At 39.9% G+C, this 25,210-nt stretch overlaps 1 protein-coding gene across 1 annotated transcript; it reads left to right on the top strand.

The window, feature by feature from the left end:
• The first annotated feature begins 1,838 nt into the window (after nucleotides 1-1,838).
• Nucleotides 1,839-23,930, top strand: rfng (RFNG O-fucosylpeptide 3-beta-N-acetylglucosaminyltransferase). Its single transcript, XM_059324440.1, has 9 exons — nucleotides 1,839-2,168; nucleotides 8,236-8,802; nucleotides 15,981-16,029; nucleotides 17,239-17,341; nucleotides 17,674-17,827; nucleotides 17,973-18,058; nucleotides 19,882-20,047; nucleotides 20,179-20,264; nucleotides 20,699-23,930. The coding sequence occupies exons 2-9, from the start codon at nucleotides 8,302-8,304 to the stop codon at nucleotides 20,772-20,774; spliced, it is 1,221 nt and encodes a 406-aa protein (XP_059180423.1). The 5' UTR covers nucleotides 1,839-2,168; nucleotides 8,236-8,301; the 3' UTR covers nucleotides 20,775-23,930.
• The last annotated feature ends 1,280 nt before the right edge of the window (nucleotides 23,931-25,210 follow it).

Raw genomic sequence — 25,210 nt, 5'->3', positions numbered from 1 at the left:
AGTAACTAAAGCTGTCGGTTAAATCTAGTGGAGTAAAAAGTACAATATGTGCCTCAAAATGTAGTGGAGCAGGAGTATAAAGTTACATAAAATGGAAATACTCAAGTAAAGTTTAAAAAAAAAAACTTGAGTAAATGTATTTGGTAATTAAAATGTGTCAGGGGCCAAAAAAAGTTTGAAGATTGATAATGCTGGTGTTTTACCTATCTTTATTGTGTAACTTATAAATAGTGACATCTGACTATTTTTTGGCCTCTTTCAGGTGACATGAAAGAAAATAAATCATTATCAACATTTGTTGTGTTGTAGTTTCAGAATGTTTCTAGCACAACAACCGACACAAAATGACCAAAAAAGACACAAAAAGACACAAAAAGACACAAATGACCAAAAAAGACACAAAATGACTTACAAAGACACAAAAAGACATGAAAAGGATGTAAAAAATGGACAAACTATCCCAAGACTCCATAGAGTTACATGATGGTCATTTTTCACAGAGTGAAGCAGCTTTCACACTGCAAGTGAAGCACTGTGTTATCTCGACCTGCAGAGGACGCTGAGCTGCAGCTGAAGCAGTGACTTCAGAAACAAAGAATAACCACAGAATAGAGCAGCGACTAAGGTTAGTCAAGGTGACGAAAGTTAGCTCGGCCAATACCAGAAATTCGAGTTTTTCAGAATAAAAGAATTCCTTTTTTTTTTTAGCAACATTGAAAAGTTGAGCATTCAGAGAAGACTGGCATTAATGTTTCACTAAGGGATAATGTAACCAGTTTTGCATCGACGACTATGTGTGTGATGAGCTTATAAAAGAAGAAAAATATCATAATATTTTTTATGATTCAACTTTTATTGAGTTTTTGAATTTTTTACAAGACCAAACTATAAACCAGTTCAAAAAAAGACAGAGGAGAAGATACACAATCTTATGACAATAAAACATAAAAATAAAAACAATAAAAGAAAAAGAAGTACATACAATGTCCAAGACAGGTAAAATTAGTCGATGCTCAATATGTTAAACTGTCTTAACAGGAGACAACCACCACACCGCATGTCTATTCATTGTCCCATGTGAAATTCACTGTCTACAGGTAGTCTTCCAGTAAAGAGATCCCTATAATGCAGGGATGGGCAACTTAAATGCTGGAGGGGGCCACAATTTTTCATCAACACTACCACAGGGCCACATATAGGACCGTGCACTTAACCAGATATGATGAAACTGCAATTTTAAATATGTTTACAGTGCAGTAACTTAACACATTCCATGCTCAAATGCATGTATAACAGTATAAATAGGAATACAAAAGGTTTGAAGCAAATAAAAAAATAATGTCCTTACTGAGATTTATTTTTTCATTGCAGGAACAGCAGACCAAAATTAATTGCAAGAAGTCATTTTGTGCATTTTTACACTGCACTTTTAAGATTTCATGCTCAAATGCATGTAGTTGTACTGAAGGCCACTTCAAGTGAGGGTGCGGGCCGTATGCGGCCCCCGGGGCTCCAGTTGCCCATCCCTGCTGTATTGAATCCAGTCCGCCTCCACCTTCATTTCCATACCAGTGAAAAAATCATCATATTAAATAACTGAGCAATAGGACACGGTGAAAGAGTAACACATGCTTTTTTGTAGAATTAGAATTTGTAACAGTAATAATAAAGATAAAAAATAAGTTACGCCGATGTTCATTCGGGCCATCGTGCTCTTCCTAATCTAGTCACAATACATTGCTTCGCTGAATCTTTTATTTTGAAACACCGGAACAGTAAGGTATTGTCGTGGCTAGCTTGGCTAGCTCTCCGACATGAGCAGTGGTTTGAGGAATGTTTGCTTAACTAGAAGCGGACGGGCTGGCAGTGAAAGTAACATTGTGCTGGTGGCTTCGTTTTAATAACTTCATGAACGCCGAACAACATCGACTATCTGGTCCGTGAGGGCAGAAGAGGCTCTGCGAAGACTGCTGTAGATATAAAGTCACCTATAAAGAAAAAGGACAGCGGCTGAGCCAGTGGATCCGGTGGCATTTAACATGAGGTTATTGTTCAACAACATCGAAACTCTTTTTCCTGTAAACTAGCTGTGTTGCTGTGAAAGCTATATGCTATTATCCTGGCCATGCTGGAAAAACTACGCTAAATGTGTCCTTGGATATGTGAAGGTAAGTGCTGCAGCAGGTCCTCATGCTTTATTTCACCACTTGGAAATCTTTCCATTTAAAGTGCGCCTCTTCACTGACTTTGTGTCCCGTGAAACAAGGGGTGAACCGTGTAGGGTTAAAACTGTACCACTCTTCAAATCGTCATGGAGGTAATTATTTTACCAGCATATATTTGAATCTATAAAAAAAACTAATTTGGATGAGAAATTAAAACTTTTTCAACGTTACAAGCAGTAACCAAATGTAACCGTGTGAGTGCAATGACAATGAGAAGTCGTTGGGAAATAATAGGTATGCCGAATTTAACAGTGTGTCTCTTTGACTCCTAAAATCAACTTGTGCCATGTTGAATGATATGTAACATTGCGTTTTAACAAGCAGATCTTAAATTGATTTATTTTTAAACGGAAGTAGCATAGCAGTTTGATACCGTCACCCTGTTAAAATAATCGCCTAACTCTTTTTTTCAAGTTTTGCAGGAAACACAAAAAACACCAAAAGTGTAACATATGACATTTATTGATCATTTCACTCAAAAAGGATGAAACAAAGGATGGCTATTGGCATAGTAATAACACTGTGTGTAAACTATGTAACTTAAGAGAAATAAATGACTTAGGCAATTTTTTTGAACATGCCTTTGTGACTTAAGCAAGATATGGTAACACTTTATTTTGAAGGTGTCTACATAAGAGTCACACAAGCCTGTCAGAAACATGACATGACAAGTATCATGAGCATTAATGTTACTTCAAAGTGTTATTAATGTTCATAACACATTCCATGTCATGTTTGTGACACGCTCATGTCACTCTTATGTAGTCACCTTCAAAATAAAGTGTTACCATATCTTGCTTAAGTCACAAAGTCACATTTTATTTTGACTTAGGCATAATAAATCCGCCTAAGTCACACACTTGACATAGGCCATTATCTTAAAGGGGTAAAATCACATGATCTGACCAACTGAGGATGTAGGTGATTTTACCATAGGTGGCCGGGTCATGAGGAGATGATTTAGGCACAAAAAAACAATTTTGACAAAAAATGATAATTTTTATTATTTTAACAGTGTGACAATATGTAACATTGCGTTTAAACAAGCAGATTTTAAATTGATTTATTTTTAAACAGTAGTAGCATAGCAGTTTGATATTGTGTATTGTGTCATCTTCTGAACAGACTGTAAATCCCTTTAAGGGAAATTTATGATTCTGGATTATATAACTAAAAGTGAATTGATATTGTCTCATATTGATCGCAGGCCTCTGAATTGAACTGAATCAAAAATCGTTACAGTCTTTGTCATATCAGCAGTGGTTCTCAGTGGTTGGAGAGGAGATATGTGAATATTTTTTTAGCTCTGTCTACAGTAACACAATAGTAATATAGTTATTATTAATGGGTGTTACAGCTGGAGTTGTGTTTTGGTTTGTGTGCGTTTCTTTCTGTCTCTTTCTTGTGTCTCCTTTTAATGAGCGCCTCCTGCACCTCCTCCAAGTGGTCAGGCACACCTGCCATCACCTGCTGGTTAGGGGATGAAAAGGTTAAATATAGGGGAGGCCCAAACAGTCGGCAGCGGGTCACTTAATGATTGTAAGCTGTCTGTGTGATTATGAAAACAGTGGATTGTGGTTGGAGAAACTGTAGGAGCTAGAAGTGGTGTTTTGTTGTGGCTCCAGTTGTTTGGTTAAAGAATGTTAAATTTACTTTAGGATTTTTTTGTCGCTTCCTGTTTAGAAAGTAGATATGAGTTTGTCGGTTGTATACAGTTTTCTTGTATTAATAAGTCATTGTATTTTTGCATTTACATGTTTTATTCCCTTTTTACCCTGGGTTTAATAACATCAGTGGTTACTTCCTAGGCCTAGAAACTGGGGATGTAACATAAATGGGGGCTCGTCCGGAATTATTTGTAAAAAGGTAAATGGCTGCCGAATGTTTGGGCCTTCCCTCTATAGGTGCATCTGAATACATTAGAATATAATAGAAAGTTTATGTCAGTAATTCAATTCAAAAAGTGGAGATAACACATTATATAGATCCATTACACACAGAATGAAACATTTCACGTATTCATTTATTTAATTTATTCTAATTATAATGATTATGGCTTACATTTAATGAAGACCTAAATTCAGTGAAAAATAAAATATTAAAAGACCAATTTTAAAAAGTATGTTTAATATGTAAATGTTGGCCTCTGGAAGTATGTCCATCTATATGACTCAATACTTGTTTGGGGCTGTTTGACTTGAACTACTGGAAATGGACTTTTCCATCATATTCTAATGTATTGAGATGCACCAGTATATAACCCTTTCAACTCATGGCAACCAGGTAGGAGGTGCAGGAGGCGCTCCGTAAAAGGAGACAAGAAAAAGTGACAGAAAAATGCAACCAAAGCAAAACACAACTCCAGCTGTAACAGAGGGGCATGGAACATGTCTTAAACCATCTCTAAAGTATGTAACATGCAGGGTTCATATGGATGCTTGAAATCCCTGAAAATGCTTAAATTTTAATGTATTTTCAAGGTTTAAATAGTGCTTGGATTTTGGATAAAGTTATTGTAAATGCTTGAAATTCTTACTGTATTTCTCATGCAATCTGACTATAGATAATCACATGTCCAATGGAAAAAAAACAATTGAATATTGGGATTAGCAAACTGTACCTTTGGTTGTTAAATGCGTAATACCATCGCTGTTGGTATGGTTAAGTGAAATTACCCCTTTTAGCATGTAAGAACTCATCTAAAACATGCAACTTACAACCGCTGTAAGGTCCTGGAAAAGCTTTAAAATGGACCTTGAAAAGTGCTTGAATTTGACCACTCAAAAAGTGTATGAACCTAAACATGTAAGGTTCTGGTTTGTTGATTTGAATCCCAAGAGTAAACACAACTGGAAGAATAAGTCTGGTCTCTGTGCCGGCTTTATTTAGGTCACAGGTAAAGTTAAGCAGTGCTGGACTCAGACTGACTCAGCTCTGCAGGATCCCAGTCACAATGAGCCCTGATCTCTGGAATAAGTCACATTTCATCTTTCTTGGGCTGGGCCCGCCCCGTACACATTAGACTTGCACGTAACCGAATTCTATTGGCCAGTTACCAATGACGTGGACAGGCCAACAGCTGCCCAAGTCTAGTTCAATGATTGTGATGCACAGTGTGTGTGTGTGAGTGTGTGTGTGTGTGTGTTGTTCTTACAGGCGCGTATCTATGAGTTACAAAGCCTAAACATGATCAAGTACAGCTTGTAGTCACATGTGAGAACACAAACTGTGCTCTCACAGGCCTGGGGGAAAGAGGAAAGCTACAGTGAAGCAAAACATATTTGATATCTGAGCTATTTGCCTCTTTATAAGTATTCAGATATAACAAACATGATAACTTCAGTCTAGACAAGTCAAGGTAACCCTTTGTATCATGGATCTTCTCTGTGTCTTTATAGTTTATGTTGACCTCGAACATATGTGGTCTCTTAAAATTTTTGAATGCTCTCACCTGTTAGAAGAGCTCCAATACTCAGAAAGGCACACATCCAGCCTGTGTCTGCACTCTGCTGAATTGCAAATAATTACTTCTTTTTTTTAAAATACGTGAGTGTGTCATCGTGTTGAATTTGGAGTATTGCCATGTACAGGAAGTTGCTCTAACTTGAGCATACAATGACAAATCTGACCCAGATTTGACACGTGTGATCAGAGTCCAGGCCTGAACACAGCCATACTTTAATATTGACACATTGTCATAGCGCCCCCGCTGGCCACAAAGTTACATTTTTATGCTGTTTTTAACTTAGCCCCCGCAGAAGGTTTAACCTATTTTATACAGTCTATGGGTTTAACTTAGAGAAATTAAATTTGATAGGCAGATGTAACATCTGGAGACATACAAAAAAGCCTCTTGGACCAATACCTTAAAACTAACAGGAAGTCGGCCATCTTGAATTGAATGAACGAATTGAGAGTGTTTTGGGCCATTTCCAGGCTCCGTATTTTAATTAGCTCCTCCTACAGATTTAACCTGAACAACTTCTAACTTGGTTAGTATCATCTTAAGACCTTTGTGATTAAAAGTTGCAGGGTTCATACGGATGCTTGAAATCCTTGAAAATGCTTGAATTTAAATGTTGTATTTTCAAGGTTTAAATAGTGCTTGGATTTTGGATAAAGTTATTGTAAATGCTTGAAATTCTTACTGTAATTCTCTTGCAATCTGACTATATCCATCTATAGACTATAGATAATCACATGTTCAATGTGAAAAATGAGTAGCCTATCTGAAATGAAGACCGTTCCTCCTAAAAGTGTAATACCATCACTGTTGGTATGGTTAAGTGAAATCTCCCCCTTTTAGTATGTAAGTACTCATCTAAAACATGCAACTTACAACAGGTGTAAGATACTGGAAAAGCTTTAAAATGGACCTTGAAAGTCATTGAAAAATGCTTTAATTTGACCACTGCTAAAGTGAACGAACCTTGAAGTTGTTTCTAGATTTTTTATTTTTTCAAAGTATTTTTCAAAGTAAAGTATGGGTGTGGCATTGTGTTGAATTTCGAGGTACTCGCCCTGTACAGGAAGCTGTTTTAAATTCAGAATACAATATTCAATCTGCTCCTAATTTAAAGTCCAGGCCTGAACACAGCCATCTATCGTTATTGACACAAAGTCATAGTGCCTCCTGTTGGCGAAAAGAAGTAACATTTTTATTGCAGTTTTTAGAGAGAATGCTGCTTAATGTTAGCCTGGCTAACACCAGACTAATCACAAATGAGATTAGTCTGAAAACCAGCCGTTCATTTCTCCGTAGGGGAGGTGTGGTTTACGATCCTCCGGAGCCGTTTATTGGGCGCTTAGAATGTCAATCAAAAGCGTCTGTAGGTAGCTCTTAGCCAATCAGATCAGTTATACCAGATGACGTGGTAGAGCAACAATCAATGTTTGTTGTGTGTGTGTGTGTCTGTGAGAGAGTGTTGCTTGCTGCTTTGCTTCTCCAGTTCTCTCTTTCTGCAAGATTATTTATTTTCACGCTTTATTCCCCCTCATGTCATTCAGCCACACACATCCACTGATTTTATGGGCAATAAACAAACTGCTGCGGGTCTCTCGGCGGCTCCGCTGTCCCCCGGCTCGTAGCCAGATCACCGGCGTTACGGTAGCGGGGCTAATGGCTAATAGCTCCGCTACCTCAACGCCGTATCGGTAGCGTAACGCTACCGCTAATAGCCCCGTTACCGTAACACCGGTGATCTCGCTACGAGCCGGGGGACAGCGGAGCCGTCGAGAGACCTTTTGCCTTTCAACTTTTGCTCTAAACTATTTAAAACACCATCTACAGCTAAAGAGAGTTTCGCGTCTGCAGCAGCCATGTTGGATCCGTAAGAAAACTACAAGCTTCCAAGTGCCGAGTAGTACGCGTCATTGTCTTGCCGTCCCTCCCCACTCTGTGATTGGATCCCTAAAACAGGGCTAAGAAACCTCTCTGGTTGCCAGACTGCCTGGAGGTTCGAAATGAAATTCGAGCGTGCAAGGCAGTCTGGGTATACCCAGGCTAGCTAAATGTAATGGTAAATGGATGGTAAATGGACCTGCACTTATATAGCGCTTTTCTAGTCGCTTTGCGACCACTCAAAGCGCTTTACACTACAGACTGCGCTCATTCACCCTTTCACACACACATTCATACTGGTGGCAGAGGCTACCCTAAACGGTGCCACCTGCCACCATTGGGAATTCATTCACACACCGATGAACACAGCACATCGGGAGCAATTTGGGGTTCAGTATCTTGCTCAAGGATACTTCGACATGTAGGCTGCGATGGTCATGGATTGAACCACCAACCCTTCGGTTGGGGGCCAACCAACTCTCCCAACTGAGCCACAGCCGCCCCTGTGACGAACCAAGGGTAATGAATCCCGCAGGGACCCTGATGTGCGTTGAACGGGACGAGGACCCGTTCAACGCTGCTTGCAGCTTTAATGATAATGTTATTTTAGATGCTGAATGAATCTTAAGAGTACGTATAAATAAATGAACCTCCCCCATTTCTGTGCAGGGTTCCATGTGATGGTGTGAGGATGGGACAGGCTGGTGTTGGAAGTGACCGCAGCCCTGGAGGCTGATGAAACGGCTCCATCGGCCAGTCAGGATGCACATAGCTTCAGTGGGTGTCAGCAAGTTCTGCTTCCTGTTTTCCCTCGCATTCTGCGGCCTCCTGCTTCTGCTCATCCCTGCCCTCCAGCCCCCAGCGCGCAATGTGGACCTACCTCAGCCTCGACCCCAAGTCAGACCTGCACACGGGGACCCATCGCACCATGCCAGGGTTCCAGGAGATTCGGTCCACGCAGGGGAAACTGGCTCTGCCCCAGAACTAAACCGGAGCCCAACAGGGCAGGGGAGATCCATCAAGACTGACAAGAATGATATCTATACCCCGAAGAGGGAAATGAACTCCAAAAGAGTGGCTCTCCCTGGAGGAAAGGATGGTAGACTTTTAGGGTCCAGGTCACGGGACCTGTTGGAGTCTAAGGACATTTTTATTGCAGTGAAAACGACCAGAAAATACCACAAGTCCAGACTGGAGCTGCTGATCCAGACCTGGGTTTCCCAAGCTAAAGAACAGGTGAGGAGAAAGGGAATTATTTCTTGTTTTAGATAACTGACCTGTGCAGGGGTTAGACTTTTACACAAGCACATAGTGAATCAAATACTTTAGTGCTGGAAGGCAGCAGGAACTATGAAACAGTTTAATTAGTCAGTTAATTATTTTAGTCGCAAAATGCTCAAATATGTTCAGCTTTGCAAATTTTCTTATTACTTTTTTTTTATGACCGGGAAGAGAATAGTCAAATAAAAATCAGCAAGTAATAATCAATTTTGATTAATGTGGTCCAATAACATTTTTTAAGTCTTGAAGAGCCATATGATTAAATCATTTTTACGCTAAACTGGAAGCAGCCGGCCTGGGTGTTGGAATTCTCAAGTGCACTTCTCTATGGGATCATATACAGTCATGGAAAAAATATTAAACCATTGTTTTCTTCAATTTCTTGTTCATTTTAATGCCTGGTACAACTAAAGGCACATTTGTGCCTTTTGGACAAATATAATGATTACAACAATAATGTCTCATAAGAGTTTAATTTAAGAGCTGATATCTAGACATTTTCCATGGTTTTCTTGATGATGATTTTGGTTATTATCAAGAAAACCATAGAAAATTATAACATTTTTGTTATCATTATATTTGTACAAACAAATGTACCTTTAGTTGTACCAGGCTAAAAGGCTGGTTTAAGATATTCTGGTAAGAACTCCCAAAATTGGAGCGAAATTAACAACATTTGCAACCAAAGTTGCATGTTTCCCTGACGTTAGCTACATGTAGCGGAGGAAGGACTGAAAACGTGAAAAATCACAAATAAAATGATGCTTCTAAACCAAAACTGCGGTCAAAGTTTCACTGAAATTTTGTCAACTGACTAATTGTCTCAGCTGAGGCATTCATAGCTTCCCAATTGCACAGAGGAGCACTAAATGTAATGTTTTACAGGATCTTGACAAAATTTTAGATATCACTATTCTTTTCCAACAATGTTTTCTGTTTTTACTGATTCTGGCCGTGATAAATTATTTATTTTGGGGTATTATTTTTTTATTGTTTTTAAGAAAATGTCTTTCAAAACTGCTGCAGGTTGTTGGGTTCAGATGGTTGATTTAATCAACCCTAAATACTGTGCTTAACTGCCTTACAACTAAACATCATATCAGCACAAAATAAATCATGTTTATATGCATCTCCCCGTCCAAAACTCCACCTAAAGAAATGCACTTGCTAAATTTTGTGGTAATTAAGAAATCTAATTTCCTAAACCGCTGTTTGCCAAGAGCTTAACCATCCAATATGGCTGCCAAGAGTGCAGTACATGAGCTAAAAGCCCTCTATAATAATTCTGAGTTGTGATCGTTGCAGATACCAGCTGCATACTGACAGAAGGTCATAAAATCCCGAGCACAATAAATAAGCAACTGTCATATAAACACATTCCTGCAGAATGTTGGGGCTCCTGTGGTGACGGAGCGAGGCAGGACGCAGGGAGCAGCAGGGCTTCATGGCCATGTGGAATCCACCACTTTATATTGGACTTTAGAGTTCTACAGAGATGTCAGTGCTAATGGATTTGGCTCTAGCCTGCATACACCCCATGTCTGTTGTTTGGGTGGTTTTTAGGGTGTTTCCTTATCTCGCCAGCCGAGATTCCTCTGTGGTGCCGTCAGTTTGTCCTCATTGACATTTAGCGGAGCCACAGGACAATTAGAAGATAGTAAATCTTGGTTTCATGGCGAGGCCGATAAGGGGAGAAATCAAGCTGTTTATGGGATGTTTTTTTAATTTGAATTATTCTACAGTTTTAATGGCCAGTTGTTACTCGTTGCTCAAGATAAAACTCCCAATGTTTAAAATTTTGTCTTTTTTTGCATGCACACTAAAATTTTCAACTCGATACCGATACTCTGGAAAATATTCGTTACCATTTTCGACCCCAGAATTTAACAGAAATATTTTTATTAACAAGAAAAATGCAACATGTAAAAATGAACAGAACCACAGGTTAAATATTTATAATAAAAAACAGTTGTGCAAAAAGAAACTGCAACTATGATAACAAGCTTCAGGTCTGAGGTAGAGCAAAAAATAAATAAATACAATAAACAATAACAATTAGAACAAATAATTTCGGCTGTGTATGTTGCTGTTTGGTTGCAGGTCGACTTTTCTCTGCTTCATTCTGCGACTTCAAGAGAGAAAATAACACTTTTCAGTCACCAACATTTATGTAAACTTATTAACTCGATGCTTATGTATACTGACACTGTATCAATTAACGTAATATGGGCATACTACGTGCCTGAGTTATTTATTTTTACAGGTATCGATAGTTTTGAAAATGAGTATCGTATCCGGATACAACGTTTGAGTATGGATACTTTTGACAACCCTAGTGCACAGTCACCATTACACCCCCTTTTCTGAGCGGAGGGTTTAGGGTTTGGGGCGCGGTATGTTCAGGGGGAGATAGCAGGTCAACTGTAGATGCCACATAGAAGCGGTGTACACCATCTGAAAGCTGAGGATCTATTTAATTTAGATGCACCTCAGCATTGTGTGAAGTTGTTTTAATCACAAATAAAAATCATTAATTAAAATCAATTGTGAAAGCATAAATGCATAATGGCATTATGATGTGACGGCCATTGCCATGCTCTATTATCTCTCATATGTTGCTCCAGAAATAGTTTGGTTAATACCATTCATTACACAGACTTGGTAGCCTGGGTATACCCAGACTGCCTTGCGCGCTCGAATTTGATTTCGAACCTCCAGGCGGTCTGGAAACTAAGCGATTTCCCTAGCCCTGTTTTAGGGATCCAATCACAGAGCGGGGAGGGACGGTGAGACGATGACGCGTACTACTCGGCACTTGGAGGCTTTCCGGATCCAACATGGCTGCTGCAGACGCGAAACTCTCTTTAGCTGTAGATGGTGTTTTAAATAGTTTAGAGCGAAAGTTGAAAGGCGAAAGGTCTCTCGGCAGCTCCGCTGTCCCCCGGCTCGGAGCGAGATCACCGGTAGCGGGGCTATTAGCGCCGCACGGGCGGTTTCTGCGGCTCGTTGCGCCGAGCCGGTGAGACCGCCGGTCACCGCCGGTGATCTCGCTCCGAATCGGGGGACAGCGGAGCCCCCAGAGACCCGCAGCAGCTTGTTTGTTGCCCATAAAATCAGTGGATGTGTGTGGCTGAATGACATGAGGGGGAATAAAGCGTGAAAATAAATAATCTTGCAGAAAGCGAGAACTGGAGAAGCAAAGCAGCAAGCAACACTCTCTCACAGACACACACACAACAAACATCCATCTCTGTTGCTCTACTACGTCATCTGGTATAACTGATCTGATTGGCTAAGAGCTACCTACAGACGCTTTGATAGACATTCTAAGCGTCCAATAAACGGCTCCGGAGGATCGTAAACCACACCTCCTCTACGGAGAAAAGCATTGAAGGTGTCCAGACCTAATCTCCAATGAGATTTGGTCTGGTGTTAGCCAGGCTACAGACTTGGTGCAATATGCGATAATTTCTGAGCTAGAGAATTGATAAAAATGGTCAACAATCTCTCGAAAATATCACACCTTAATCGGGCAAAGAACCGTATTTGGTAACTTCAGCGGATATCCAAAATGGGCTCCCCATGTCTCTCTGTAAGGTCGTAGAGCCACATGGATTTCTTGTGCTACGTCACAGACAGTGACACCATGACATTTGACCTATCAGTATGATAATAATATAATGATATTTCTAGAAAAAAGTTGCAAATTTACTAGATTAAAGTGGCAAATCTACAAGAAAAAAAAAGTAGCATATTTAAGAGCTTTAAAGTGGCAAATCGGCACAAAAAAATGTTGCAGATTTACGGGATTTAAAAAAAAAAAAAAAAAAAAATTTTCTCGCAGATTCACCACTTTAAATCTCATAAATCTGCACATTTTTTTTCTTGTAGATTTGCGACTTTAATCTCGTAAATTTATTTCTCAAAATATTACCCCCCCTTCCCTGGGTCCGTATGTTTTTTTTTTTTTTAACATATTCTGTCAGTATGTAATATCCTCCAATATTCTCTAGGGTTGAAAGTTTTGCAAGGTTGCAAGTATTTCAATGAGTGCCCTATTAAGGGTTAAGACACCAAGACCTGGAGGAACACCATACAATAACCCATCCCATTTGACATTTTGGAGATTTCTGCCGGCATTGCCTTTTTTCTGAGATTGCATGACGAGCACTTCTGTTCTGGAAACTGCTGAGAAACCTATTATTAGTCAATATACCTAAGGAAGCTACACATCTTCTTCTTCTGAATGCTCAGATTTCCAGTCATACCTAGTTTATGCAATTCCTACTCAGTATGCATAATTATTCATATAGAACATGCAAAAATGACACATTTGTACTGCACAGGAAAAACGTGTGAACTCATGTTGAGCATGTCTGTAAAGGGGAGACTTGTGGTTAGCCAAAGAACCCATTTTCATTCAGATATCTTTAGATCAGAGCCTAACGTACTTCCTGGTTTAAGAACTCTTTCAGTCAACTGATCCATGCTCTATTTTGAGTTGTTTGTAGTTGCAAGAAACCAGTTTAAGTCTACAGGTGACTTGAGAAGAGAAGGATCGTCCACCACAGGAAGATAAATTGATCGTCAGCCAACATGACATGGCCAGTTTTCAGGCTTTCAAGGTTTTTTAACGCGCACTAAGTCAAATGTGAATGAAGAGAGGCTTTGTCTTTAAGTAGTCCTAAGTACCTTCACATAAAGATTAAAGTATCCATCACAGAAAGCACTGTGACCAGCTCTGTATTGAGAGCTATTAAAAGCAATTAGTAAGTCCCACTGCTGGACAAAGAGCCTCAGTGTGGAGAGAAGGAGGTTTAACTGCAGAAACACTCTGCCCCACTTCACGCAGAAATGTCACAGTCAGAGAGGATGGAGGAGTTCCAGTTCAGTTTGTGCTCCCAGTGTCAACAGCTCGCTCCCACAGGCCCCGGGGTCCAGGTCTGCTGTGAAAGGGCTCCACTGTGAGTCTGCTGTGCGTTAGCTGTCAACAGTAACTTACTATGCCATCAGACACTGGCGGGCATTACAGCCCTGTTGCTGTTTTATTTTACTGCTCCTAGGTCAGTAAAATCTGCCCCTCGTGTTTACAACTGCCTGTAAAATTAAAAGCTGCTTTAAAAGAAATACGACAGTGTAGCTCTTCCACTGCTGTAGTCTGTGTGGTGTGTGGAGAAGGTAACATCACTAGTTTAAGTTGGATTGATGCACAACAGAACCTAAAGAGAAACAAAAAAACCCTTCAGACTAGGGGTGTGCCATATCGTATTGTTCAAGATGATATTGGTATATTTTTTTATGGTTAAAAAAAAATGCATATCATGATATTGGCAACATTCCTACTTCTTGATGTAGTGGCGTAAGGTTGACACTTACACAACTGAATATACCGAGCTGCCCTCCGTTAGCCACGAGCTAACATTAGCTAACAATTAAAGTTGTTTTAATCACAAAAAGCTCCTTACTCTCTGTCGCTAAACACATGCAGCTTTCAAAATAAGAGCACAGTGTGTTAACAGACAAGAAGACTGTCAAAATAAGATGCCTTAAATAAAACATACAAAGAACCTTTTATTCTCCTTTACAAAATGTCATTAAAATATGCCCCCCGGAATCCCTAAATGGTGTTTTTTATTATTTGCTCATACTTAAGAGTCAAGAGTAATTTTTTTGTATTTGGCAACTGTTGAGATTTGCACTTCACACTACATTTTAGATTTTTATTTATTTATACAGACTAAAATATATTTCGTAATATCGTCAAGAATATTGTTATCGCAAAAATAGTCTGAAATATCGCCCACCCCTACTTCAGACTGCACTTCCTGTTCTTGAATGTATTTTTAAAGAATTATGGACTCAAATTGTTACTGGTTTCCACAGCAGGTCTGTTGGTAAAAATACACTCAGTTGAAGTACTGAGGAGTGAAATGTGCTCTTCCTCTACTTGTTTTTACTACCTGGGCCTACCTATGTCTCGTATCACGATACAGGGGGCTGTGATACAATGCTCATGGCAATATACGTTGATCTTGATTAATGTTCTACATGAAATGGACTACACCATATTTTTCCTGTATAACAGCCATAACACTAAAATAGATCTTAAAAGTAAAATAATACATTCTGTTTCTTAACAGTTTCAAAAAAATTACTGATAAATGCAAATAAAATATGCGAAGGCATGTGCTGTTTGTTTAATGTGGATTGGCCTTTTGCTGCCACCTTTTGGCTTTATTGTAGCCTGAATTAAAGGCAGTGTTTCTTTTTCAAAACCGCCATTACAGCATGTTGTATTGCTACACGCATCAGCAAGCTGTACGCTAAATTAGTTGTTGTTTTTTTTAGCAGAACCCTACCACCAGGGAGATTGGATGTTTTTGATACGTTTGTCTGCCTGTCAGCAGAGTAATGGAAAAACAGCTGGTCATATTTTTTGAAAACTTTGTGGAAGAGTGTGGCATGAGCCAAGAAGAACATATTCAATTTTGGAACACAAAAAATATATATATATATATATTTTTTAACATTGTGAGATAGGGCATTTGTGGTGCAGTTGATCTTTTTTAGCTCTTTGTTGTCATGTGAATACTGGTAACAGCTATCAACGTATTGTATTTTGGTGTTATTGTTGTTTAAACAACATCTTCTTTGTAGCGTCCATGCTGTTACCACATTACAAATTAAAGCTTATGAGCTAGGGCTGGGCCAATGGATGGTGATTTTTTTTTTTGGTGGTTGCTATTGAGGTAAGAAAGATTCAGGTAAAATGAATTCAAACTTTTATGTAATCATGATCCCCTTCCATCAGATAAAATGATTTTACCTTAATGGGAGTAGCCTAACCCTTCATACAACTTCTCATGTACCGAAACAGGACCATCTGAGGAGTATGTGAATGCACCATTGGCCTTGGTGGAGGTCTGCACTCTGAGTGCCATTCTAGTTTCAGCTGTGTCTGGCACTATTGTGTGTGTTTATCAGTGTTTCATTTTCGCTTCCTCTTGCAACTGCACACATGTCCTCATCAAGAAGAGAAAACAATGGAGCATTTCATTGAGTCCCAGTAGGAGAGCATGAATGTGTGTGTGTGTGTTCGTACATATTTTAACAGTGTGTTTGTTCTGTTTCAGACCTACATATTTACTGACGGTGAGGACAAGGAGCTACAGATGAGAACAGGTAAAAAGCTGGACTGAAATTCTAAATGTTAAATTTGTTTTGTGTAGCAGTAGTGACCCAGCAAATCAGAATAAACATTAACAACCCTTGGAGACAAAGAGATTAGAATACAGCTACATTTTTAACATTTTTGGCAAGCGAGCCAAGTGTTTAATAAGTGTACATAACATTTATTTTATTATTTCAAAGAGATCTAATGCAGCTATGTCAGCATAACAATGATAGGGGATGCCAAAGCATATGTGGTCAAGCAGCAGCATGTACACAGAGAACAGAAGAGGACCAAGAGTCCACCCCTGAGGCACACCACTTTTTAAAGGAGCGAATGGTGATTATTAGAAATGTAAAGATAAAGAAATGAAAAAAATATATGAGAAAAACCATTATTGTAGTTTGAAGGCAGACTCATTCTGCATTCTTTCCCAGGTTTTTGGAAATAGACACACCCACTCAGCCTTAGCAAAAAGCAGTGACATGAGCACTAGCTGTGCCAACGTTAGCCCTGCCAAGTTTGGAAATCACAGCACAAAATATACTGCCTTGGATGCCACATTAGTTCAGATCAGAAACTAGCTGAGCAAGGTGGCTCTAATGTTAGACCAGCAAGTCTCCCGCTAGGTAAAAGGGCAAAAATATTCTTAATATAGCACACAGTTAAACCGATATTTTAGGTCGCTAAAATTATTTTTGCTCCAGCCTCTGTCCATAGCAGCCTCTTTCCAAGTGCCCAGATTCCATTGACAAAAACTGTCATTTTACCTCACAGAAAACAGTAGTTGTTAGTCAGCTACTGCCTCGATCTCTTTGTTTGTTATATATAATTGTGTTATTTTGGGACTTTTGGTCTCAAATCTTAATGAACGTGGCATCCACAGCAGTACATCACTTAGCTTTGGAGCTGTTACTCTGCTCTGCTTCTCCAAACAGGGAGTGTACAGACAGCCGCTGTTAACACACACTGGCTATGGATAAGGATATCTATATCTATAGGTAGATAGATAGATAGATAGATGGATATAGATGTGTGTGTGTGTGTGTGTATATATATATATATATATATGGCAATGTCATCCTCCAGAAGCCTGCATCTCCAGTGCTTGTGTACTCGATGTGCATCATCAGATAAAATATTTACAGGTAGCCACAGTCAGATGCTGTACAAAGAACCATGGAACTGAACTGTGCTGTCCTCTGCTCTCTCTTTTCCAGGAGTTAACATCATCAACACCAACTGTTCAGCAGCTCACACTCGACAGGCTCTGTGCTGCAAGATGTCTGTGGAGTACGATAAATTCATCGAGTCTCAGAAAAAGTGAGTGAAAAGCAATCTGCACCTTAATAATATGCAACATCTAAAAACGACTACATCTATGTATCTTAGTCACATAGTCACACTTAGTCACACTTGTACTTCATAGTCATAGTTGTGTACTTACATTACAGAAATGTTCAAACCCAGAGAAAACAATAAAGGAATCTAAATGGCTCAACACAATTAAGGATTTTTTTCACCAGAAAACAAACAAGGAGAAAATGGAAAAATAAGAGACCCCTTGTGGCAGAAAATGTATTGCACATTTAAACAGCTGGCACTTTGACCATGATATTTCTAGGATGCTAACTGTGTGTACGTGTGTGTTGCAGGTGGTTCTGTCATGTGGATGATGATAACTATGTGATCCTGCCCAGCCTGCTGCGGCTGCTCTCCTCCTACCACCACAGCCAGGATGTGTACCTGGGCCGGCCCAGTCTCGATCATCCTATAGAGGCTGCAGAGAGGGTCAAGAGTGACGGATCGGTCAGTTTATACCTTATTAGGAAGTTTTGGCATAGCAGTGAGCAATGCAATCTAAATTCAGGCTTCAGAATGTTTTTTTCAGAAAACTGTGTGATGCAACTAAAGCAAGTTCTTGCTTCATCCGACTGTCTTTGTGTCATTTCAGGTGTCTGTCAAATTCTGGTTTGCCACAGGGGGAGCAGGTTTCTGTATCAGTAGAGGCCTGGCACTAAAAATGAGCCCATGGGCCAGGTAGGTCATAGACTCGCTTGGTTTTTGAACTGGTTAAACTACATTTTGTGACAAAATGTTTGTACAGTATGAGCAACCTGTCTGTAGTAGATCATATTTACTTATATTTAATATTTGATTCTATTTCTGCACCTTATATTCTGACATTTGCACTTATGCACTTTTTCTTATATTTTGTTGTTTGTCTATGCTGCTATGACAACTTAATTTCCCATCGGGGATTGATAAAGTCATCTATTTATCCATCTATCCATCTTTCCATATCTATCTTTCCATATCTATCTGAAGAAAAATGCTTCTTGAATGTCTCATTGGGAAAAATGTGATAGTTCGGCTCCTTCCAGTTCAGCGTTCCGCTAACTAGAATGGGCCAAAACTATTTAATCTTACAGCTCTTCTCAACTTTCCAAGTGTTATTGGACCAAATTAATCAATCTTATCATTCTTTTTCTGACAGTGGAATGAATCATTTTGTGGTGGGTGTGACCTTAAGAGGAAAAAATTGTTCACTTATTAACAGACTTCTTTTTCCCAGTCCTAGTCTATTAGAAAGATTTTTTTTCAGCCTTCAGATTCAACAGCATCACATGAACCCAGAAATAGTCATTTCACATTTTAACACTATGTCAAACTGGCTTCAAAGCCCTGCACTCTTCCTTGGGGCTTGTTTACGGCACTTTTCTGCACACACAAGAGTCTGATTCCCATAACGTCACATACATATGTTACTAACTTAAAGGGGGAGGGTCAGTCGACAGCTATAGTAATGGAAAATGAGACCTGTCTGAACTTTACTTTTGTATTAAGCAGCAAAAATACTTTATAAAGATAAGTGTGATGTGACTATTGCACATCGCAATGACAATCCATCTATTCTTGGATGTTTTTCATTTTCATATACCTCGAAGATAAAAAGTTTGATACATCGAACCCTTAACCTGCACATCTCTCACCTGACAAAGCTCCATCCATCCATCCATCCATCCATCCATCCATCCATCCATCCAATCCATTCACATCCATCCAATCCATCCATCCATCCATCCATCCAATCCATTCACATCCATCCATCCATCCATCCATCCATCCAATCCATTCACATCCATCCATCCATCCATCCATCCATCCAATCCATTCACATCCATCCATCCATCCATCCATCCATCCATCCAATCCATTCACATCCATCCATCCATCCATCCATCCATCCATCCATCCATCCATCCAATCCATTCACATCCATCCATCCATCCATCCATCCATCCATCCATCCATCCAATCCATTCACATCCATCCAATCCATCCATCCATCCATCCATCCATCCATCCATCCATCCATCCATCCATCCATCCATCCATCCATCCATCCATCCATCCATCCATCCATCCATCCCATCCCATCCCATCCCATCCATCCAACTATTTTCATCCGCGGCCGGGTCGCAGGGGCAGCAGGCTAAGCAAAGTATCTCAGACATCTCTCTCCTCAGCCACAACGTCCAGCTCCTCCTGGGGGACCCCAAGGTGTTCCCAGGCCAGGAGAGAGATATATTCCCTAGGGTGTGTTCTGGGTCTTCCCCGGCCATCCTACCAGGTGGACGTGCCCGGAACACATCTAACGGGAGGCATCCTTACCCCATGCCCGAACCACCTCCACCCTACAGAGGAAACTCATTTCAGCCGCTTTAATCGGCAATCTCATTCTTTTTCGGTCACCACCCAAAGCAAATTGTATCAAATTTTAAAATGACTGCTCTGCTGTTGGTGTGAAATTACCCTTCTTTTAGGGTTTGTAAGGCTGAAACTTTGTCCTCTCGTTTCAGTTTGGGGAATTTCATCAGCACAGCAGAGAAGATCCGACTTCCGGACGACTGCACAATCGGCTACATCATCGAAGCGCTGCTAGAGGTCACCCTAACACACACACACCTCTTCCACTCACACCTGGAGAACCTGCAGAAGCTGCCAACTGACACCGTGCTGGAGCAGGTGAGTGTGAGCATATGTGGTTTTATGTGGCAGAATACGTGTCAGTAAAATCTACCCTTTCCAGATGCAACTTAATTTTTTGCATGGGATACAGTTGTGATGTTGCTCAGTATATATTTTGTTTGGTACAGGTGACTCTGAGCTTTGGAGGCTTTGAGAACAGAAGAAATGTGGTCAGTGTTGCTGGAGGCTTTTCACTGAATGAAGACCCCACAAGGTGAGCATAGTCCTGATAGTAATTTACTATCATATACTGTATCTGCAAGACTTTAAATTGGGATTAAACGACTGCAATGAGCCAAATATGGCCATGGTTAGTTATCACTCAGATAGTTTAATTGTTTTGCCTTTTACAATGCAATGCCAGGCTAGCAATGCCCCCTCTGTACCAAAAATGTACTGTTGTGTGATGCTGAGGTCATGACTCTGTGCAGGCCGATCAGGTTCTTCCACATAAAAGTGGGAAATCTGTTCTGATTTCCCTTCACTAGAAGTAAGAAGCCAAGACCTAACCAGAAATTAGACCAAGACCAAAGTAATCAAACAGATCCATATTTTCGGCCATATATTGTTGTTGAAGTGTACACTGTGGAGCTGCATTGGTTTATCTTGTGAGAGAAGTTAATGTCCTTTTCTCTTGTCATCCTGCAGGTTTAAGACCGTGCACTGCCTTCTGTATCCAGATACTAACTGGTGTCCAAAGCTGGAACATCGCCGCATAAACTGAAAGCCACTGTTTTTATCCCACTGATGCCTGGTAAACATTTATCCCACTGCCTATCCCTAGGCTTTGATCAAGCTACCTTTAGATGGAAAAAATATGTCATGTCGCACATGATATTTGGTGGTTGTCTGACTTCATGCTTTATGAATGCAGTGCTAGTGGTAGTTTTTCACACCACTCAGAGGCAGAACTATTCAACAGGCAAAATCTATATAACTCAATCTAAATATGTGGAGCCAAAGAATGACATTTTCTGGTTACTGGAGCAGGTAAAGCCACATTTCCCCCAACATAGATGTTTTAGAGTTGATTATAAACGCTAACCCCAACACAGCAGGCTCTTTGACAATTTGACCATTAGGTAGTAATGTCTCAACATAGTTCTGAAGAAAACACATTTTTAAAGACATTTTCCCAAGTTAATAATGGGAGGTTTTCCCATTCATCTGCCTCTGTCGCCATCTGCAACATCAGAGTTTCTAGTATATACTTTACAGCTGTAGTCAGGAGCCAACACCATGCCCTAGATGCTGAAGTGGCCCAATATCAAAAACACCATGCCGCTTTGCTTGTGCTGCCTTTACGCCCCTCCTAAAGTTAAATATGCGTCTTTTGTCTTTGAGCTGTTTTTAGATAAAACAGATTTTTTCATTGAAATAATTCAGCCGGTAGAATTTCAATCCCATATAAATTTAAATGGCAATTCTCACCCATTTATTACCTCCATCTGGAACCTCGGCCACCCCACGAAGTGTATATTAGCACACTTGGTTCTCCACTGGATAAGGTAACCCACAGTTGATAGAGCCAGGAAGTAGGCAATAGTTCAGTAGTGCCAGTTTTGCCGGACTCTGATGCCCTGAAAGTTTTAATAAGTTCTTACGAATTCCCTTTAAGCTTGATTTTGCTTTTATATCGCAATGTTGGGCTCAAAGTACGAGTTTCAACTTTTCCTTCTTCCTGACTTTATCATTGGCTTAATGAAAGAAATTCTCTGGGTCCATCTACTGGGGTTTTACCTTCCATGAGAATAGCAAAGTGACCTAGATTACTGGTCAAGGCTACAGACGTAATAATCTAAAGAATATCTTCTTTGGTATTTATGTTTGCCAGATAACTAACTTGTACTTTGAATTCTCTCGGCTCATCTAATTATAACATGGCAGTTCCATGCTTCTTCACTGATTAGAGATCCATTTCAGGCGTCTACTCCATTATTACTCTTTTTCGGTGCTTGTGAACCTGTTTGTCTTTCCACAGGCTCTAGAGCTACTATTACATCACTGCTAACGTCTAGATATGTCTCCGCCCTCTCAGCAAATATAACAACATGTCTCTACAACACATCTGTCCTGCTCATTTTGATCACTATGGATGCCGAATACATTCTTATGAACACTGAACGCAAAATGTCAATGTTGGACTTTGTTGTAAGCTAACGCTAGTCCGCTAATTTTAGCATGCTATCGATCGCCCGGTAACGTTAGCACGCTAGCTCACCCGTATCAATCACATTGCAGTTAAACAAATCAAGTAAATGAATGATACATGTTTTAGTTGGTCTCTCAACGGCACTGAGTTGGTCTTGTTGGTCAGATAATCCCGCCCCCAGCGCCTGACGTAGCAGTTCCCAGTACAAGACCAGCAAAGACTTGGTGCCCCTTTTGAACCAGTTTTCCCGGCCGGGAGCCGGTTCTTTGACGATGGAAAACCAAAGAACCGTTCGCAATTGGGCACTGGACGGGAACTGGCTCTGGTAGATAAGGGGTGTATGTGAAGGACCCCACAGTATTAAAATTGCATTGAGTTCTTTACTTTGAGTTTTAATGAAAGGCCTTTCTGTCTGTCGGCAACAAACCCCTGACTGACTCATAGTGTGAGTCACATCACCACTTAATTCTTTCACTGTTCACATTCTAGAGTCAGAACAAAATCAAGATCATTTCTTCAGAATCAAAGATTTTTTTTAGGTACTTTTAATGTTTTACGAAGATGTTCTGTTTGTTTGTATTTTTTTTTTGGTCTCAAACATGAACTCTACTGATGTTTGATATGACCAGAAATGATTAAAAGCTCTGTGGAAGCTTTGTATGCCATGTGGGCACACTTTTATTTCAGTGCTGTGATTGTTCTGATGCCTTTTGTATTCTCCGCTAAAAGCCTTCTTCTTGTATTAGCCCATTTTTAACAGGCCTGTCTTGATGGTATTGCACTACTCTGATTTTGTCACTCTGATGTATGTACTTACATGTTACAGTGTTGGTGTAAATATGATTGAATTTTATTTTGAACTTTCTTTGCTTAGGTTGTAGTTTTAGCTCTGCACACACTTCTTTAACGCAGAGCTACTCTGGAGGCAGACATAACTAGTTTGTTGGAGTTTGTGAAGCCAAAGATATTTCAACCACTTTGCCGTGACATTTGGTGTGATTATTCATGGTCTCCAGAGGATTTTGCATTTTGGTGATCAGCACTGTTCACATATTTGCTTGTGTACAACGTGGATTACTGGGGGTTTCTCTAGAGGGCACACCAGAGGAGTTACACCGTATTGAAGTACCGGATTTAAAGGATCTAAATGACAAACATGGCAACACTTAAGGAGGTTAGTATACAGTTATTTCTGAGATCACAGCAGAACAAGTGACACTGGCCCCATATTGCAGATGCACGTTGGACATTGACACTTTTCATGTGTGTATTGATTCTTGTTAGTGTTGCTTTCTGGCAACATGCACAACCATCCTCCAAACATACGCGAGGCAGCAATCATATGCACGTTATTGCCTAGTTAACAGCCAGTATATCCACTAAACCTACCTGAGCAAGAAGCTTTCTCTAGAAGTTAACTGAAAAAGATGCTTCCTGGAAACAACACCCCCCTTATTTACGCAAGACCACTTTTCATCCTTCTACGCTGAAACTAAACTGCTTCTTTGGCTACACTGTATTCACACCAACCAGCAACAGTATTTCTGCCTTTAAAAAGTATTTGTGTAAAACACTTGTCTACCTTTTTGCACACAAAACTAGAATCCAAAATCCAGAGCACGTGTTCCACTGCAGGTCAGTGGTTGAGACTGAGTGAGAGTGTTTTTGTAAACCCGTTACCACTTATGTATTATGGTGATGTTTCAATAACAATAAAAACCTTTCTGCATTGTCAAATGTTTGGCTGTTTTAATGTTGAATTGCTGCCATATTGCAGAGTTGTATGCATGTGTTTTGTTTGGGTCATTGAACAGAACAGCATGTCAGCCAAACCAATGTTTTAGCAGTTAATGACATCATTCACAATGGGAAAGAAATTGCTGTTAGATTTATAGGAGCCAGTTTTCTAGAGTGGCAGATGAACTCACTGAGCAAAACACTGAAACACATGGGAGTTAATGAAGTTGATTTAGTGCTGAGGGACTCCCTGATCCTATATCACAAAGCAAGTGGAAGAAAAATATAAGGGTGTGAGTGTATACATAGTTATGTGTGTGTAAGGACTGTGTCTTAAGTGATGATGATATATGGTCTTATTGTGAAAAGAGAACTTAACTAATCACAATAACTCATTGTTGGAGCCAAGTTATAATCATATATCAAAGTCCAAGTCAATAAATAAGAACAGTTTGAGTGTGTTTAAAATACATAAAGGGTTTCATTGAATAAGTCAAATTTAAATTTGTTACTTAATTTTACTTATTGGCATATTTTCCTCATGAGGAATCTCCCCCATCACGACAGCAGCCTCGGTAAGGAAAAGACAGACGCAATCAGGAAAACTTGTAAAGAGTTGAACGGTTTAGTCAAGCTACGTGAGGTAACTTATAAAGAATTTTTGAGCCCTGCCGCATTACGAAAGTCATTATAGTGTTATGTGGCATAAATTAGAGTTGTCATTTTTTTGCAGTCATCCCAGCAACAGCCCCTGACGTGTCCTCAGCAACAGCTCACAGGGTCAACAACCCCCAAACAACAACAACCTCTCGGGTCATTCCAGCAACAGCCCCCTTACTCACCCAGGCAACAGCCCCGGGAAACCTGACAGCAGCCCCCAGACTCATTTTCATATGTTATCAAGAACTTCTTTATATATATATATAAACTATGTCTTTATTTAAGTTTTACAATACTTTTTTTCAAGAGTTGCAGACAGACTATTCAGAGACGATCCTTCATTGGGTTAAGAAACTTAAAACCAATCTAGGACCAATGGTAGCCAGTAAGTATCTTTCCTTTTTAGGACAAACATCAGTATGCAACTAATAGGTTTTTACCGCAGCTCAGCTATATCTTGGATACAAGGCATCCAGGAGACAACCTCATTGTAAAGGGAGGTTTATTTTACATTACTTTAAATTTAGCCTCAGCAGTTGATGGTTTCTTGTCTGCATTTGCATATGTGTGACTGCAGCTCAAGGCTTTATTTAAGGCAACGCCTCCTTCCA

The sequence above is a fragment of the Centropristis striata genome, chromosome 21, assembly GCF_030273125.1.
Source record: "Centropristis striata isolate RG_2023a ecotype Rhode Island chromosome 21, C.striata_1.0, whole genome shotgun sequence".
NCBI lineage: Eukaryota > Metazoa > Chordata > Actinopteri > Perciformes > Serranidae > Centropristis > Centropristis striata.
Note: the sequence above shows the minus strand (reverse complement) of the source record. Positions and strands in the feature narration are given on the sequence as shown.